Source organism: Pseudorasbora parva, chromosome 7, assembly GCF_024679245.1.
Source record: "Pseudorasbora parva isolate DD20220531a chromosome 7, ASM2467924v1, whole genome shotgun sequence".
In the NCBI taxonomy this organism is placed as follows: Eukaryota; Metazoa; Chordata; class Actinopteri; order Cypriniformes; family Gobionidae; genus Pseudorasbora; species Pseudorasbora parva.
Genome location: NC_090178.1, coordinates 1,109,853 through 1,129,852, shown reverse-complemented (window position 1 = coordinate 1,129,852; position 20,000 = coordinate 1,109,853). Strand labels below are relative to the sequence as shown.

Here is a 20,000-nt window from a genome sequence, read left to right as displayed (position 1 = left end):
ACAATATTAGATAATAGCAATATCGTATCGCATATCGAATATCGCATTAGTTAAAGGGGCGGTGAAATGCTGTTTCCTGCACACTGAGCTTTCCACTGTTAAAGACTCGGATTCCCATCCTAAACACAGACAAAGTTTCAGAAACTAATGTTGGACGTTTGATGGAGTATTTCTGTGTCAAAAATACTCCTTCCGGTTTCTCACAAGTGTTGGAGAGTTTTTTTCGAGTATGGGTCGGCTTGACGTTAATAGAGCGGAAGGTCCTTGTATGGGCCGTACGGCTCTTCTCCCGGTAGGGTGCACGCGCGTGACTAGAGGGAGAGAGGAAACGCACGCCCATACACACTCTCAGCTGCAGATCCAGTTGTCCGTGAACACTTCTGTCGTTATAGTCCGCGCCGCGCTCCACTTTATTCCTATGGGTGACGTCGAGCGACTTCAACGCTTCAGCACAGCATTCTGGGAAGGCAGCGCTGCATTTGAACCGATTTGAACGCAGAAATGACGAGAAGCGTCACAACATCGCTTCAGTCGCGTCTCAAAGTGGATCTCCACGGTCACTGCTGTCAGGACTTCACCAAATCATACCAAAGAAGTGTGTTTCTGACGGAGCGGTCCCAGCGATAAAGGTTCGGTCCTGCTTTGGAAGCAGCCGGTGAGTTAAACTGCTTCAGATGTCTGTGCTGTCGGCTATCGTCGCGTGAGTAAACATCAGTAAACGACACGATCGCGTGCTTCGGCAGTCAAATGCGCTAACGGACTCCATTGCTGTTCTCTGTATAACGTTACACTAGTCCATAAACCGAATCATGTCCTCATAAACTGCGAGTAAACACACACAAATGTTGACAGGCCACTAAATACAGTCCATACCACAGAGACGGACGTCCTGCTGCTGCTGCTTCTCCTGTTCAGTTTATTTCAGCCTCCGGATCTGATTCTGGATCATTATCTGTATTAGCTGAGATAGCGATGGGTTTCTCCACGCTTGAGGACGTCACCGCTTTGGGTGAGCTCGTCATTCTTTAGCTCCGCCCACACGATACGCCTCCAGCCCCTCGTTTTTTTCCGGAAAGACTCAGTACAGCCCATATTTCTTTTATAAATATAATAAAACTAAAGACTTTTCGGAGATATGAAGGATGCAATACTACTCTATAGGTACTCAAGATTGACATGAGATTGACTGAAACTGAGTGTTTCACCCCCCCTTTAACTGTTGGTTCCCATCGAAGTGTAGAGAAAAAAAGTTTTGCTCAAATTTCTTTTGGACTAAAGAAAGAAAGACATGATGTATTGGCTTCACTCACTCTCAGAGGTCTGCAATTCTCTCTGACGTATCGTCCGGCTGACGAAGTGTCGTCCCAATCCAATCGGCCTCTGTAAAAGTACTTCTGCTTCCTGAGGGGAAAGGTCAAGTCATGCTTACACCGGACACTATTCACAGTCACTTCACATTGACAAGAGTAGGGCTGCACGATTTGGGGAAAATATATAATTGCAATTATTCTGGCTAAAATTGTGATTTGCGTGTCAAACTGCTGAAATAATTGGGGATCCGAATCATGAATCAATACGCTGATTCATAACCGGGTCCGCAAACTTAACCAGCGCGAGTCATTCTGGATCCATCAGCTGGATGCGCTTCGTTATCCAGGTCTGAACGAGGACAGAGTTCAAGTGTTTTTTATGATGTATTTTCAATGTCTTTATGAATATCTTGCGTTGTATTTTTTACTTTTGCTTTTTCTGTCTTTGGGTTTTGTTTCTTCTAATTTTTGATACTTGCTTTGTTTTTCTCTCCAGGTAGCCTACGTTTAAGGGGAGTTTGTTTATATATATATATATTTTATATTACGTTGGTATCCCCAACCCTGTAAACCTGATTGCTTCATTGGGTTAATTGATTGTATTAGTCCTTATTAGGCTAATTGGATGTTGTTGGGTTATGGGTGGGGTTTAACATATAAATTGTTATCATTCTCATTCATTGTGTTGCTTTGCCCTGATGAAGACCATTTTGGGTCGAAACATGTTGGCTCTTGTATTTTAAAATGACTTAAGCCATACCTAATAAAGGCTTTTTAATTATTTCCTTATCCTTCGTTTACACCTAACTGAGTGCCTTGGACCTGCCTTTTTTGTCATTGGACTTTTCCCTTTCCCAAGAGCACCTAATACAGACTATTTAACTCCACCAGAGCGCCGGGTTGAACCTGTTACAGTTCACTGATTCATAACCGTTTGAATCTTTATTTGAGGATTGAACACAAACCCGGAAGAGAAGCCAATGCTGAATAAAGTCGTAGTTTTTGTTATTTTTGGACCCAAATGTATTTTGGATGCTTCAAGAGACTCTAATTAACCCACTGATGTCTCATATGGACTACTGTGATGATGTTTTTATTCCCTTTCTGGACATGGACAGTATAGTGTGCATACACTTGCATACGCTCTCGGACTAAATATAAAATATCTTAAACTGTGTGTGAAGATGAACGGAGGTCTTACGGGTGTGGAACGACATTAGGGAGAGGAGTTAATGACAGACATTTCATTTTTGGCTGAACTAATCCTCTAATCCAGATATTTTAATCCAATCCGCAAATTAGTTTGAAGAACCAAATCAGCCAGAGATCAGTTATCCTGATTAAAAGATCTGGGAAATCATCTTAGATGTAGTAAGCGAGGTACGAAGAACGGGCCGCTGGTTTATGAACGCTTCATGAGTTTGTGAAAATGTTTGACTCCTGTTGCTTTTTCAAACTCACGTTATAAGCGACTCAAACTCGCACTCCTGATCACAGAGCCGCTCTTCGCTTACACACTACTCTGGGCATTTATTTATTTAATTAAAATCACAGCCTTTAAAAGGTTAGTTCACCCAAAAATGAAAATTAGATGTTTATCTGCTGACCCCCAGTGCATCCAACATGAAGATGAAGATTTTTAACTCAACCGTTGCTGTGTGCCGGTCATAATGATGTGAATGGGGAACAATTCTATGAGAACAAAACAAACAAACAAACAAACATGCTTAGACAACACACACACACACCCTGCTGCTCCTGACGACACACTGATGTCTTAAGACACGAACCGATCGCTTTCTGAGAGAAACACAACAGTATTTGTGTTATTTTACCTCATATCAGACGAATCTCATCTAGTGTTCCCATCCGCTATTACTGCCGTCTGGTGAGGTCAAGCTGGTGCGATCATAGATATATATACATTAGGCATGTGCCGATATCAATTTTTCATGTTGCGATTAATTGATGAAGTTTTATCACGATATACGATATTATCACGATATTGAAATAAGTTGCAAAAAAACTGTTGCCATAGCATAACAGCTTTAAGAACTATTTTTGTAAGAACAAAAATAACTGAATGTTTAAATACAATAATGCACCAAAAATATATACAGCTCTGGAAAAAAATTAAGAGACCCCTCATTGAGAAATCAATGTTTAGTGGTCTCTTGATATTTTTCAGAGCTGTAAAAGTACAATTTTCAAACAGATTAAATTGCACAAAAATAGGCTATAAAGAACAACAGGTAGGCTTACAAATTACAATAAGGTCTCATTACTTAATGCATTAACTAAGATTGAGCAATAGCTACATTTGGTACAGAAAATAATGTTTTTGTTAATGTTAGTTAAGAAATACTGATCATTGTTAGTTTTATCTTAGGTCCATAAAAAAAGTTATTTTGATTTTGATTTTAATGTTATTAAACAGTAACTAAGAAATGAACATAGAATGATTCATTCTTTATAAGTATTTTTCATTGTCAGTTTGGTGAATAATGAATTAACATGTTAGCTAATGAAGTCGTATGTCTCAAAGTTTTACTGAACAATAACAGAACGTTCTAATTATTAAGGTAATGTTGTAGTCCAGATTAAAACATAAAAATGTTTAAGTTTGAAAATAAATAGCCTATTAAGTATTTGGTGCTTTGATGAACAACATTGAGATCACAAAAACGAATGGATGTTTTAAAAACTACACACGGTTTTTGTTTGTTTGCTGGTTTCTCTGCTGTCACTGAGCGGCACTTCAGCAGCGCGTCTCCTTCACCGGTTCATCAGTGCCCTCTGCTGTCACTGAGCGGCACTTCAGCAGCGCGTCTCCTTCACCGGTTCATCAGCGCCCTCTGCTGTCACTGAGCGGCACTTCAGCAGCGCGTCTCCTTCACCAGTTCATCAGCGCCCTCTGCTGTCACTGAGCGGCACTTCAGCAGCGCGTCTCCTTCACCGGTTCATCAGCGCCCTCTGCTGTCACTGAGCGGCACTTCAGCAGCGCGTCTCCTTCACCAGTTCATCAGCGCCCTCTGCTGTCACTGAGCGGCACTTCAGCAGCGCGTCTCCTTCACCGGTTCATCAGCGCCCTCTGCTGTCACTGAGCGGCACTTCAGCAGCGCGTCTCCTTCACCGGTTCATCAGCGCCCTCTGCTGTCACTGAGCGGCACTTCAGCAGCGCGTCTCCTTCACCGGTTCATCAGCGCCCTCTGCTGTCACTGAGCGGCACTTCAGCAGCGCGTCTCCTTCACCGGTTCATCAGTGCCCTCTGCTGTCACTGAGCGGCACTTCAGCAGCGCGTCTCCTTCACCGGTTCATCAGTGCCCTCTGCTGTCACTGAGCGGCACTTCAGCAGCGCGTCTCCTTCACCGGTTCATCAGCGCCCTCTGCTGTCACTGAGCGGCACTTCAGCAGCGCGTCTCCTTCACCAGTTCATCAGCGCCCTCTGCTGTCACTGAGCGGCACTTCAGCAGCGCGTCTCCTTCACCGGTTCATCAGTGCCCTCTGCTGTCACTGAGCGGCACTTCAGCAGCGCGTCTCCTTCACCGGTTCATCAGTGCCCTCTGCTGTCACTGAGCGGCACTTCAGCAGCGCGTCTCCTTCACCGGTTCATCAGCGCCCTCTGCTGTCACTGAGCGGCACTTCAGCAGCGCGTCTCCTTCACCGGTTCATCAGCGCCCTCTGCTGTCACTGAGCGGCACTTCAGCAGCGCGTCTCCTTCACCGGTTCATCAGCGCCCTCTGCTGTCACTGAGCGGCACTTCAGCAGCGCGTCTCCTTCACCGGTTCATCAGTGCCCTCTGCTGTCACTGAGCGGCACTTCAGCAGCGCGTCTCCTTCACCGGTTCATCAGTGCCCTCTGCTGTCACTGAGCGGCACTTCAGCAGCGCGTCTCCTTCACTGGTTCATCAGCGCCCTCTGCTGTCATTGAGCGGCACTTCAGCAGCGCGTCTCCTTCACCGGTTCATCAGCGCCCTCTGCTGTCACTGAGCGGCACTTCAGCAGCGCGTCTCCTTCACCGGTTCATCAGCGCCCTCTGCTGTCACTGAGCGGCACTTCAGCAGCGCGTCTCCTTCACCGGTTCATCAGCGCCCTCTGCTGTCACTGAGCGGCACTTCAGCAGCGCGTCTCCTTCACCGGTTCATCAGTGCCCTCTGCTGTCACTGAGCGGCACTTCAGCAGCGCGTCTCCTTCACCGGTTCATCAGTGCCCTCTGCTGTCACTGAGCGGCACTTCAGCAGCGCGTCTCCTTCACCGGTTCATCAGTGCCCTCTGCTGTCACTGAGCGGCACTTCAGCAGCGCGTCTCCTTCACCGGTTCATCAGCGCCCTCTGCTGTCACTGAGCGGCACTTCAGCAGCGCGTCTCCTTCACCGGTTCATCAGCGCCCTCTGCTGTCACTGAGCGGCACTTCAGCAGCGCGTCTCCTTCACCGGTTCATCAGCGCCCTCTGCTGTCACTGAGCGGCACTTCAGCAGCGCGTCTCCTTCACCGGTTCATCAGTGCCCTCTGCTGTCACTGAGCGGCACTTCAGCAGCGCGTCTCCTTCACCGGTTCATCAGAGCCCTCTGCTGTCACTGAGCGGCACTTCAGCAGCGCGTCTCCTTCACCGGTTCATCAGCGCCCTCTGCTGTCACTGAGCGGCACTTCAGCAGCGCGTCTCCTTCACCGGTTCATCAGCGCCCTCTGCTGTCACTGAGCGGCACTTCAGCAGCGCGTCTCCTTCACCGGTTCATCAGTGCCCTCTGCTGTCACTGAGCGGCACTTCAGCAGCGCGTCTCCTTCACCGGTTCATCAGCGCCCTCTGCTGTCACTGAGCGGCACTTCAGCAGCGCGTCTCCTTCACCGGTTCATCAGCGCCCTCTGCTGTCACTGAGCGGCACTTCAGCAGCGCGTCTCCTTCACCGGTTCATCAGCGCCCTCTGCTGTCATTGAGCGGCACTTCAGCAGCGCGTCTCCTTCACCGGTTCATCAGCGCCCTCTGCTGTCATTGAGCGGCACTTCAGCAGCGCGTCTCCTTCACCGGTTCATCAGCGCCCTCTGCTGTCACTGAGCGGCACTTCAGCAGCGCGTCTCCTTCACCGGTTCATCAGCGCCCTCTGCTGTCACTGAGCGGCACTTCAGCAGCGCGTCTCCTTCACCGGTTCATCAGCGCCCTCTGCTGTCACTGAGCGGCACTTCAGCAGCGCGTCTCCTTCACCGGTTCATCAGTGCCCTCTGCTGTCACTGAGCGGCACTTCAGCAGCGCGTCTCCTTCACCGGTTCATCAGTGCCCTCTGCTGTCACTGAGCGGCACTTCAGCAGCGCGTCTCCTTCACCGGTTCATCAGTGCCCTCTGCTGTCACTGAGCGGCACTTCAGCAGCGCGTCTCCTTCACCGGTTCATCAGCGCCCTCTGCTGTCACTGAGCGGCACTTCAGCAGCGCGTCTCCTTCACCGGTTCATCAGTGCCCTCTGCTGTCACTGAGCGGCACTTCAGCAGCGCGTCTCCTTCACCGGTTCATCAGCGCCCTCTGCTGTCACTGAGCGGCACTTCAGCAGCGCGTCTCCTTCACCGGTTCATCAGCGCCCTCTGCTGTCATTGAGCGGCACTTCAGCAGCGCGTCTCCTTCACTGGTTCATCAGCGCCCTCTGCTGTCATTGAGCGGCACTTCAGCAGCGCGTCTCCTTCACCGGTTCATCAGCGCCCTCTGCTGTCACTGAGCGGCACTTCAGCAGCGCGTCTCCTTCACCGGTTCATCAGCGCCCTCTGCTGTCACTGAGCGGCACTTCAGCAGCGCGTCTCCTTCACCGGTTCATCAGCGCCCTCTGCTGTCACTGAGCGGCACTTCAGCAGCGCGTCTCCTTCACCGGTTCATCAGCGCCCTCTGCTGTCACTGAGCGGCACTTCAGCAGCGCGTCTCCTTCACCGGTTCATCAGCGCCCTCTGCTGTCACTGAGCGGTACTTCAGCAGCGCGTCTCCTTCACCGGTTCATCAGCGCCCTCTGCTGTCACTGAGCGGCACTTCAGCAGCGCGTCTCCTTCACCGGTTCATCAGCGCCCTCTGCTGTCACTGAGCGGCACTTCAGCAGCGCGTCTCCTTCACCGGTTCATCAGCGCCCTCTGCTGTCACTGAGCGGCACTTCAGCAGCGCGTCTCCTTCACCGGTTCAGTCATGTGCAAACGCACGTTGGGCTTGTTTATATCTGAGCGCGTGTCCCTTTGACGCAGAATACAGCGGTGTTGAGCATTTATACGGTTGATGGGCAAAGTATTCTTGAATGCATTATAAAAAAAATATAAATTGTTAATAAATTATTATTTACGATATTTTAAAGTGCCCACGATAACAATATCGTGCATATTCATTATCGTGATAAATCGCATTATCGAAAATCGGCACATGTCTAATATACATATATACCTCATTAATGCCTGTGTGGATCGGTCGAATGAGGCATCTACATAATGTATATATATCTATGATCGCTCCGGTTTGACCTCAGCAGACGGCAGTAATAGCGGATGGGAACACTAGATGAGATTCGTCTGATATGAGGTAAAAAAATAACAAATACTGTTGTGTTTCTCTCAGAAAGCGATCGGTTCGTGTCTTCAGACATCAGTGTGTTGTCACGAGCAGCAGGGTTTGTGTGTGTGTTGTCTAAGCGTGTTTTTTTGTCTGTTTGTTTTGCTCTCATAGAATTGTTCCCCATTCACATCATTATGACCGGCACACAGCAACGGTTGAGTTTGTGTTCTCCTGAAGAAACACACACACCTATGTTGCCCTGGGGGTCAGCAGATAAACATCTAAATTTCATTTTTGGGTGAACTATCCCTTTAAGCTTTCATTATCGCACTTCACCCAAATCGCGATTGCGGTTCGATTTCGATTAATCGTGCAGCCCTAATTCAGTTACTTCACACACATTCAACAATAGCAATCATGAATCGTGTTCAGTCACGTTTCCTAACCTCGTCTTACGAATCATTCTTGAAGGAACTGGTCCGTGTACTCGCTCCATCATGGCCAGATGCTCCCTGTTGTCATGAGTCTATAACACACACACACACACACACACACGTATAAAACAACACATATGAATCTGCTCGAATTACAGTTCTTACCGATTCCAAGTCGGTCTGTTATGTCTAATCTTTCGAAGATGAAAATCTCTTTTTAATGAAAATAAATCAGCCATTTGAATGAATCGGTTGAATGAATGATTCAATGAATGACGTATTAAGAGAGTCGTTCCTGAGAATCGTTAATGTATAAATCAGCTGTTTTAATGAATCGGTTGAATGAATGATTCAATGACTCACTCATTAAGAGAGTCAAGTGCTTTGTTCCTGAATGAATCAGCCGTTTGAATGAATCGGTTGAATGAATGATTAAATGAATCATTAAGAGAGTCCTGAGAATCGCTCCTGAATGAATCAGCTGTTTGAATGAATCAGTTGAATGAATTATTAGATTACTCATTAATAGAGTCGTTCCTGAGAATCTCTCCTGAATGAATCAGCCGTTTGAATCAATTGGTTGAATGATTCGATGACTCACTTATTAAAGGGTTAGTTCACCCAAAAATGAAATTTCTTTCATTAATGACTTACCCTAATGTCGTTCCACACCCGTAAGACCTCCGTTCATCTTCACACACAGTTTAAGATATTTTAGATTTAGTCCGAGAGCTTTCTGTCCTTTGAATGTAAGTATATGCACACTATACTGTCCATGTCCAGAAAGGGAATAAAAACATCATCAAAGTAGTCCATATGAGACATCAGTGGGTTAGTTAGACTCTTTAGAAGCGTCGACAATACATTTTGGTCCAAAAATAACAAATGCGACTTTATTCAGCATTGTCTTCTCTTCCGCGTTTGTTTTCAAACCTCAAATGCGATTCGATGCTTCAAGAGACTCTAATTAACCCACTGATGTCTCATATGGACTACTGTGATGATGTTTTTATTCCCTTTCTGGACATGGACAGTATAGTGTGCATACACTTGCATACGCTCTCGGACTAAATATAAAATATCTTAAACTGTGTGTGAAGATGAGCGGAGGTCTAACAGGTGTGGAACGACATAAGGGTAAGTCATTAATGAAAGAAATTTCATTTTTGGCTGAATTAACCCTTTAAGTTATGCATATATCTACTGTTCCCAGAAGGAGGGAATCGAGGTACAACACCTCTGGGCCCCGCGCAGTCGGGCTCGGTGAAGAGCTGGAGAACAAAGGGGATGACGCATACGACGGCATTTATATGCTGTGGGGAGGTGACCCCGCCCACGTCGTCATGCGTCATTGGCCTTTCAGGCGTGAATAAACGAGTCTTCAGCAGATGGCGCTAGAGCATAATATCCCATAGCCATGTGTAGGGATGGGTACCGAAACACGGTATTAAACCGGCCCCGCGGGGGAATTTTGAAAGACCGTTGTATCGATAAGCTCGGACGTTATCGGTTCTGCTGTCGGTACTTTTAAAAATACATGACGTGTGTGTGTGTGAGTGCGAGTGTGAGAGAGAGTAAGGGAGCGCTAAACAACAGCACTTGATGACGGAGGACAGAACTAAACGTTCAAACACAGCCTGGTTACACTTTACACTAGATCCGTGATAGTGTGATTTTATTTTAGATTTTGGCTTCCAAAGATTATAATTATAATATTTATGTCTAGCGCAACTTAATTCCCTTTGCAGCAGTAGCCTACGCCGTCATTTCTCCCTATAACTCAAACGTAATGACAGAATCAGCAACGATCAGAGATTGTTGTAAAATATAGTCTAGCTACTGTTGGTAAATTGTGGGACGCGTTTAATAATAAAAAGAGCGATTAAAAGCACAAAAATGTGCGCAAAAGGTTGCTCCCAAGTCGGCGCGCGTGCTCTGAAACAGCCACAACGAGACGAGAAAATTACACTTTCGGTTTCACACTTGCGTCTAAGCGATCGAATGTAATCACAAACATCTGTGTCAAAATGACTGGCTTGGAGAGTCTCTTAAACACAGTTTGTGTCTAAAATGGACGTAGTTATTATGGATATAGTCGGGAGAAAGTGTAGTGCATCTGCCTATTATCAGTCGCCTATAGATCTGCACGTCTGTCTTAAAGAGGCAGCAGTGTAAATAAACATGCTGACGAATTACTGCGAATTAAACAACTAAATGCAAAGAGAAAATCACTCACAGCTCTTGAATTATTACCTTCAGCTTTAATAAGCATTAATTTAAGCTATCTATGATAAACTATGCAGTGTTATTTTACATTTGATTACTAGAATTCTTCCTGAAATTAAAGCACCGTGTAGGCCTATATAATGTATATCTTTGTTAATTGTATATATATATAAAATCTCAAACAGTACCGATAAGAATACCGTTAAAGTACCGGACTGATAAGCAGTATCGGTAAGAGTAGTAATACTGTTAACCGATACCCATCCCTAGGTGTTGTAGCCTTCTGGGAACAGTAGTTATACGCATTCAGGCACTTTCTCACTGGACGCGTTTTGAATAATTAACGCGATGGTTTTATTTTTTGATCAGCTGTGTGTGTATTGAACGCTTCCACACCGAACGCGAATGTGCTGCGGTGAAAAAACGACATCAATTTTTTCCGTTTTGATGTCGATTCTTTTTTTTACTCTAGCGGCGACAAAAACGGCTTCAACCAATCACACACAAGGAGACAAAGGTGACGAAATGTCCAGTTGACGTCACGAGTTATTCACTCAACATTAACCTCCGCCAGGTGTGGCGTTTCTCACGGGATCACAGCTGTAGGTCGAGTTAAAGCGGAGTTTACAGACAGCAATAACGTCACCTTTTATAAACCGTTGATTTATCTCCTAAACCTCGTGTCCGCGATTATGGGAAGTGAACGTGTTTCCATCAGTTCGTCTGTGGCACTGAAATGTTTGCATTGTGACTCGACTGGAAACTTCTGCTGCGGATCGATTGGTTCCTGAAGTGTGTGTTAGTCTCGTCAGATGCGATGCTAACGCTACTGTTACTCAAACTGTCCCACAGATTTAGAAAGAAGTAAGTGCAGAAGCGTTTTAGAGTAAAGTAAAGTTTATCTCCTGTAGAGATTATCAGACTCCTCTTCAGACTCTGTTCTTTAAGACTGGAGCACAAAAACCTTCTTTTCGGAATGTGAATACAATTTACTCAGCTGTGTTTTCTCAGCTGTCGCCGCAAATGTTTTGGAAACATCGGAATACTCAAACGTCGCCAATTCGTGTCGCGGCTGATGCGAATGCATTTGATGTGAAATATTCGCTTATTCGCTTCGCTTTTTCGTTACGTGTCCGGTGTGAAAGGGACTTAACTTAATGTTTTAATGAATCGGTTGAATCAACGATTCAATGACTCACTTATTAAGAGTCGTTCATGAATAATGTGAGATTGTGGTTTAAAATACACTAGTTAGAACAAATAAGATTCAGAATAAACACACACACACACACACACACACATGGTCAGTCTCACACAAAAACACACCTGGTAGAGTGTGTAGCCGCGGTAGAACTCAAACAGAATACAGCCAATGCTCCAGACGTCACACGGCTGACTCCAGCCCAGCTCTACGGAAACACAGTTAGAAAATCACACACACACACACAAACACACACACACACACGCACACGCACACGCACACGCACACACACACGCACACACTCTTACCCAGAATGACCTCTGGTGCTCTGTAGTGGCGAGTAGAGACGATGCTGCTGTGATGCTCGTGGTCAAATGTGGCGCTGCCAAAGTCCACAATCTTCACAACACTGCTGTTGATGGAGCGCTCGTCTCGCTTCTGCACACACACACACACACACGTCTGGATCACTTTCTTTGTGGGGACTATCCATAATGCCTTACAGACATAATGCCTTTTATACCATAAAAACATTACATTCTCTCTCTCTCTCTCTCTCTCTCTCTCTCTCTTTCTCTCTCTCTCTCTCACACACACACACACACACACACACACACACACACACACACACACACACCTGACCGGGATGAAGATGAGGCTGTGAGGGGAAGAACAGCAGTGAGGTCGGCTCACCTTCTCTGGGTTAAAGATGACGGAATAATCAGAGTTCACAAACAGGATGTTCTCGGGCTTCAGGTCTGTGTGCGTCAGCTTGTTGTCATGGAGAACTGTCGGAGAAACAGACCATAATCACAGAAGACCACAGCAGAGGAGCAGGACAGGAAGATACAGCGACCAAGTCCACAAGTGAGTGTGTGTGTGTCTGTGTGTGTGTGTGTGGTGTGTCTGTGTGTGTGTGTGTGTCTGTGTGTGTACACTCACCTAAAGGATTATTAGGAGCACCTGTTAAATTTCTCATTAATGCGATTATCTAATCAGCCAATCACATGGCAGTTCTTCAGTGCATTTAGGGGTGTGGTCCTGGTCAAGACAATCTCCTGAACCCCAAACTGAATGTCAGAATGGGAAAGAAAGGTGATTTAAGCCGTTTTGAGCGTGGCATGGTTGTTGGTGCCAGACGGGCCGGTCTGAGTATTTCACAATCTGCTCAGTTACTGGGATTTACACACACAACCATTTCTAGGGTTTACAGAGAATGGTGTGAAGAGCATCCAGTCTGCAGCAGTCCTGTGGGAGAAAATGCCTTGTTGATGCTCGAGGTCAGAGGAGAATGGGCCGACTGATTCAAGCTGATAGAAGAGCAACTTTGACTGAAATAACCACTCGTTACAACCGAGGTATGCAGCAAAGCATTTGTGAAGCCACAACACACACAACCTTGAGGCGGATGGGCTACAACAGCAGAAGACCCCACCGGGGACCACTCATCTCCACTACACATAGAAAAAAGAGGCGACAATTGGCACAAGCTCACCAAAATTGGACAGTTGAAGACTGGAAAAATGTTGTCTGGTCTGATGAGTCTCGATTTCTGTTGAGACATTCACAGGGTTCGTACACCTTTTCAAAGGTCAAATTCAAGCACTTTTCAAGCACTTTCAAGGTCAATTTTAATGATTTTTCCAGCACCTAACACCGCTGTAAATTACATACCAATACATTGTCAAAATTATTATTTAGTAGACTTTATCATCACATTTAAAAGATAATAATGCTATAAACGGCCAAAATCGTGTTTCGTAAAGCAGCAGGATCAGATATTTAACCAAATCACAAGTTTTATTTATTTTAAATGTATCACTGTCTAAGTAGACTGTGCTTACTATCTAACCTGCCTTTGGGGTAATTGTAAAAACAATTAGCCTAAACAAAATCACTCGACGGGTTCACTTAACTTTCAATTAATTTATTGAACATTTTAAAAATGAAAACATTCGTCTTTGAGGTAGACAGTCGATCACATGTACCTCATTGACCTTTTCTATTTTTAATTAATTTCTTTTTTGTGTGTGTATGTCTATTAAAAGTCTAGGCAATCAAGTATTTCTTCTGAAGAGATCACTTTATATGATAAAGCTTAAGCTTTGTTTTCATAATCATTGATCAATTACCATTACAATTATCTCACAAATATGCTTACAGTGCGTGGTCTACAATGGGGTAATTGTGTTGCAGTAGCTTACATACAGCACAAGAAAGCTTGACTTCAAATGGTAAAAAGAAGAGAAAACAGTAATAAAATAAGGCCTAGGTCTAACTGTATTCAGGTGAGACACTGAATTAAAAAAAATAAACAAGTTATTAAATTTAAAATAACATTGGATTTTTATTGTAAAATTAAATACATATTAATCTGTTAAAGTTACACAAGTTAATCAGTAAAGCGCAGCAGGTGATCTTTTGTCTTTTTGTAGTTTGAATAACTGCTGCCCCTTTAAGACCTGACGCGAGTGTGGAATCAAAACACTGTTCCTGTTACTCATTCTTCTGAACCGTTTACGGCTGTATTTACGTTAATACACACCCAGATGAACAGTGTAACATTTTTTGTGTGTATTTGACCATTAATTAGCTGGGAAAAGGAGCTATTTTTTATTTTATTTACTTGTATGTCAGAGGTCGGCTTTATATATGTGCCCACTTCAGATATGAGCGCAAAATCTGCAGGAATTTGTAGAATTATGTGTCTAATCATGTGCGAAATTCAGACCGATCGAAAAATATATCAATATTTTTGACAGCACTAAGTTACTTGCAGGGGCGTAGCCATCTTTTCAGAAGTGAGGGGGACAGAAATGTATTTTATTTTTTTGGGACCAATATAATTTATCGCATCTCTTGCTTTTAATTGTGCAAGATATCAAATACACTGCTGAACAATAACCACTAATTAATATCAATAATATTATTCTCCTATTTTTTGTGCCATTTTATAATTGGTTTATATACTAGCCTACAAACACTTGTGCATTAACACTCCATAGATTTTATGCAATGTAAAAATATATATATATATATTCTAATGTAAACCATGCTGTTCTCTGTGTGAATATATAGTAAAGTGTGATTTATTCCTGTGATCAATTTCCTGTGAATTTATCATCATTACTCCAGTCTTCAGTGTCACATGATCCTTCACTAATCACTCTCATATGAGGATCTGATGATCAACACACATTTATGATTATTATCAGTTGTGCTGCTCATGGTGATGCTTAATTTTTGTGGAAACCATCTAAAGATTTGTGGTAAAATTAAAAAAGAGAGAAATTAATACTTTTATTGATCAGACATGCATTAAATTGAACACAAGTGATATTTTTAATATTACAAAAGATGATAATATATTTAATGAATGCAAATAAATGCTATCCTTTGAACTTTCTATTCATTAAAGAATCCTGAAAAATAACATGTAGGCTATCATGGTTTCCACAACATTTTTAAGCAGCACATCTGTTTTCAACACAGATAATAATCATAAATGTTTCTTGATTATGAAATCCTCATATGAGAATGATTAGTGAAGGATCATGTGACACTGAAGACTGGAGTAATGATAAATTCAGCTTTGATCACAGGAATAAATTACTATATATTCACATAGGGAAAAAGCTGTTTTAATTTGTAATAATATTTCAAAATATTACAGTTTGAACTATTTTTGATTACATAAATGCAGCCTTGGTGAGCAGAAGATACTAAACATTAAAAGCTGCATTATTCATATGATAGCCTATACTTTATTGTCATCAATAGCCTACATTGAGATGGCTTGAAAAACACACATAAAGCATATATTGTCGCAATCGTCTGATTGTCGTCGTCACGTTTCATCATCATAACGATTGTTTTCCTTCAGCTGCAGCTCCAGCGTGACTGGATATTACGAATCCACTTTTGGACGTGAGAGAGCGCCTCCTCATATTTAGATGCGAATAAAATGACTGGTCATGCATAGATTATTTTTTGTCTCTGAATTTAAATCTTGATGTATTCACATTGGTTTCTATGTAAATACATTTGACCGTGACCTCAAGAAGCGTGCAATCAACCGAGATTAGAGAGAGCTGTTTTTAGCGTCCCTGTTAACTTGCCCGCCCCCGCACAGGTAACGCCGGTTCGGATCCCGCTCGGAGCGGGTCGACTAGCATCGGTGAGACCCAGTAAAAGTGCGGGGGACGAAAATACATTTTATTAAAAGTGAGGGGGACACGTCCCCCGCGTAATCTACGCCCATGGTTACTTGTATGATCATCTGACACTATTTTTATGCACTGAGCTAATGTTTGTAGGTTTTAATTTGTGGCTACGTTCACTGCCTATTCCACAAATGAACATGCCATAACGGACATGCTAATCTTACATTATCACATTATACATATACTCTGTCACTAATGCGAATCCCTAGCTAGCAGTTAATAGCGCAAATAGGCGCTAATGTGTAACTTAGGCTTTAGTAAACTACTTTAGTTAGCTTACTTGAAAGTCTATGACTTAGCCTACCTTTCATGTGACTCGAAAGAGCAGACTCGCCCATAGTGAAAAGCTGCATGTATTTTTGCAAACTTTACAGGAGGCACTTCGTGGGGTTTGTGTCCGTTTGATCCAAAATTCGTATTTAGCATCTTTCAGCCAACGTTCATTGAAACGACAACATGGGGGCGGAGTCACAGGTAAATAGACAGGCAGATCGCGAGCACAGCAGGTTTCATTTTAGGCTCTCCAACATTTTATTTCTACATTTAATAAACAAACTATTTAGTCAGATAGGTATTTGTTGTAAAAGAAATAGTTACAATTTCAAGCATTTTTAAGCACTTTATCCAAAATTCAAGCACTTTTCAAACCTTGAAAACACAACATCAAAATTCAAGCACTTTCAAGGATTTCAAGCACCCGTACGAACCCTGCATTCAGATGGTAGAGTCAGAATTTGGCGTAACCAGAATGAGAACATGGATCCATCATGCCTTGTTCCCACTGTGCAGGCTGGTGGTGGTGGTGTAATGGTGTGGGGGATGTTTTCTTGGCACACTTTAGGCCCTTAGTGCCAATTGGGCATCGTTTAAATGCCACGGCCTACCTGAGCATTGTTTCTGACCATGTCCATCCCTTTATGACCACCATGTGCCCATTATGGGAAAATAGTGGGAAATGGGAAATAGACTACTTCTGTCGAAATAGTCCCACACAGTATGCTTCTTTCCCATTGCTTCATTTTGCTAAATATGTCTGTGTCTGCACGTGTGGTTCGTTTCATGTGTCGACATGCCCCGTGAGTAAAAACAAACAAAAACCTTTAAACTGCTTAACTGATAATCGGTCAAAATCCTTACTATCGGTTAAACGGTCAATATGAGCATCCCTATTTTGAACAAATCATTTGAATCAATGATTCAGTGAGCAAGACTTCTGAATGAATTCCTGAATGAATCGGTTGAATCTCAGTGACTCACTCATTAACAGTGACTTGCTGCCGCCTAGTGGCGGTTTTAGTTTCACATTTAAAGAATCTTTTTACGTTTTAAATAATTTAAAATATCAATATTCAACTTTATGTGTTCAAAACATCAAAATGTTATTTATACCTAACTGCAGGTTATTTGTCACCTCTAAGCTCATCAAACAGTGAAGTGTAAATGCCACTTCCTCTCCATTGCGAAGATGAATTTTGTTGATACTCATTTAATTTGACTGGTAACAGCTCTATTGGGTCTTATTATTATAATTGAAATTAATTAAATTCATGAAATTAACACAAAAGATGATGCATGCATATAATTACGTTAAAAATGACCCTTACATATTGCGTGTGTGTATGTGAGTGTGCGTGAGTGTGTGTGTGTGTATGTGTCTTGTTCCCTGATGATCCGTGTGTGTGTGTGTGTGTGTGTAAGTGTCTTGTTCCCTGATGATCTGTGTGTGTGTGTGTGTGTGTGTGCACGTGTGAGTGTGTGTGTGTGTCTTGTTCCCTGATGATCCGTGTGTGTGTGTGTGTGCACGTGTGAGTGTGTGTGTGTGTCTTGTTCCCTGATGATCCGTGTGTGTGTGTGTGTGTGTGTGTGTAAGTGTCTTGTTCCCTGATGATCTGTGTGTGTGTGTGTGTGTGTGTGTGCACGTGTGAGTGTATGTGTGTCTTGTTCCCTGAGGATCTGTGTGTGTGTGTGAATGTTCTGTGTCTTGTTCCCTGATGATCCGTGTGTGTGTGTGTGTGCGCGTGTGTGTGTGTGTGTGTGTCTGTGTCTTGTTCCCTGATGATCCGTGTGTGTGTGTGTGTGTGTGTGTGTGTGAGTGTCTGTGTGTGTGTGTCTTGTTCCCTGATGATCTGTGTGTGTGTGTGTGCGCGCGTGTGAGTGTGTGTGTGTGTGCGTGTGTGTGTGTGCGTGTGTCTGTGTTTTGTTCCCTGATGATCCGTGTGTGTGTGTGTGTGTGTGTGTGTGTGAGTGTCTGTGTCTTGTTCCCTGATGATCCGTGTGTATGTATGTCTTGTTTCCTGATGATCCGTGTGTGTGTGTATATGTATGTGTGTGTGTGTGTCTGTGTCTTGTTCCCTGATGATCCGTGTGTGTGTGTGTGCGCGTGTATTTGAGTGTGTGTCTGTGTCTTGTTCCATGATGATCCGTGTGTGTGTGCGCGTGTGTGTGTGTGTGTGTGTGTGTGTCTGTGTCTTGTTCCCTGATGATCCGTGTGTGTGTGTGTGTGTGTGTCTTGTTCCCTGATGATCTGTGTGTGTGTGCGCGCGCGTGAGTGTGTGTGTGTGTGTGTGTGTGTGTGTGTGTGTGTGTGTGTCTGTGTCTTGTTCCCTGATGATCCGTGTGTGTGTGCGTATTTGAGTGTGTGTCTGTGTCTTGTTCCCTGATGATCCGTGTGTGTGTGTGTGTACTCACACTTGACGGCGAGGCAGATCTGGTAGGCCATGTGTCTGACCTGACTGATGGAGTAGGGCAGGTAATTATTCTCCTTCATGAAGTCAAAGGTGCTGAGCGCTAACAGCTCAAAGCTGATGCACATGTGGCCGTGATAGTCGAACCAGTCCAGCATCTGCACACACAGACTGACAGAACACACACACATCAGATCACACAAATCAGATCACCCACACACACACACACACACACATCAGATCACACACACACACACACACACACACACACACACACACACACACACACACACACACATCAGATTACACAGACACACACACATACATACACACGCGCGCGCACACACACACACACGTGCACACACACACACACACTCATCAGCTCACGCACACACACACATCAGAGCGCGCACACACACACACATCAGAGCGCGCACACACACACACATCAGAGCGCGCACACACACACACACACACCAGAGCGCGCACACACACACATCAGAGCGCGCACACACACACACACATCAGAGCGCGCGCACGCACACACATCAGAGCGCGCGCACGCACACACATCAGAGCGCGCGCACGCACACACATCAGGGCGCGCGCGCACACACATCAGGGCGCGCGCGCACACACATCAGGGCGCGCGCGCACACACATCAGGGCGCGCGCGCACACACATCAGGGCGCGCGCGCACACACATCAGGGCGCGCGCGCACACACATCAGGGCGCGCGCGCACACACATCAGGGCGCGCGCACACACACATCAGGGCGCGCGCACACACACATCAGGGCGCGCGCACACACACATCAGGGCGCACACACACACATCAGGGCGCACACACACACATCAGGGCGCACACACACACATCAGGGCGCACACACACACATCAGGGCGCACACACACACATCAGGGCGCACACACACACATCAGGGCGCACACACACACATCAGGGCGCACGCACACACACATCAGGGCACACACACAACTTTTGGGCACACACACAACTTTTGGGCACACACACAACTTTTGGGCACACACACAACTTTTGGGCACACACACAACTTTTGGGCACACACACAACTTTTGGGCACACACACAACTTTTGGGCACACACACAACTTTTGGGCACACACACAACTTTTGGGCACACACACAACTTTTGGGCACACACACAACTTTTGGGCACACACACAACTTTTGGGCATCACAACTTGGGCCAATTTTGCAAGAGGTTCACACACTTTTTTTGCACCTGAGTGTCAGAGTAAGGCAGTGTGTCCACCAAAGCGTTTTTTTCACGCGGCTGGCTGGCGTTTTCAATGAGAGCGCCGCGTTTTTAGAGCGCCTGGAGCGCAGCGAGGTGCTGAGCGCTCTGCGTTTTTTACTGGTTGCCGAGAGTTGAA

At 44.8% G+C, this 20,000-nt stretch overlaps 1 protein-coding gene across 4 annotated transcripts in view; it reads right to left on the bottom strand.

Annotated features, from left to right (window-relative positions):
- Positions 1-20,000, bottom strand: part of clk2b (CDC-like kinase 2b) — a 37,884-nt gene that overhangs the window by 3,987 nt on the left and 13,897 nt on the right. Inside the window, exons 7-12 of one of the 4 annotated variants that reach the window (XM_067447741.1) lie at positions 18,592-18,758; positions 12,374-12,468; positions 11,989-12,118; positions 11,806-11,888; positions 8,266-8,345; positions 1,311-1,401 (exon numbers count right to left, since the gene is read on the bottom strand). In XM_067447741.1, the coding sequence (XP_067303842.1) occupies positions 1,311-1,401; positions 8,266-8,345; positions 11,806-11,888; positions 11,989-12,118; positions 12,374-12,468; positions 18,592-18,758 (646 nt within the window). Of the gene's footprint in view, positions 1-1,310; positions 1,402-8,265; positions 8,346-11,805; positions 11,889-11,988; positions 12,119-12,373; positions 12,469-15,315; positions 18,529-18,578; positions 18,759-20,000 lie in introns of those variants that run through there. The other 3 variants (XM_067447740.1, XM_067447738.1, XM_067447739.1) reach the window with 3 other exon arrangements.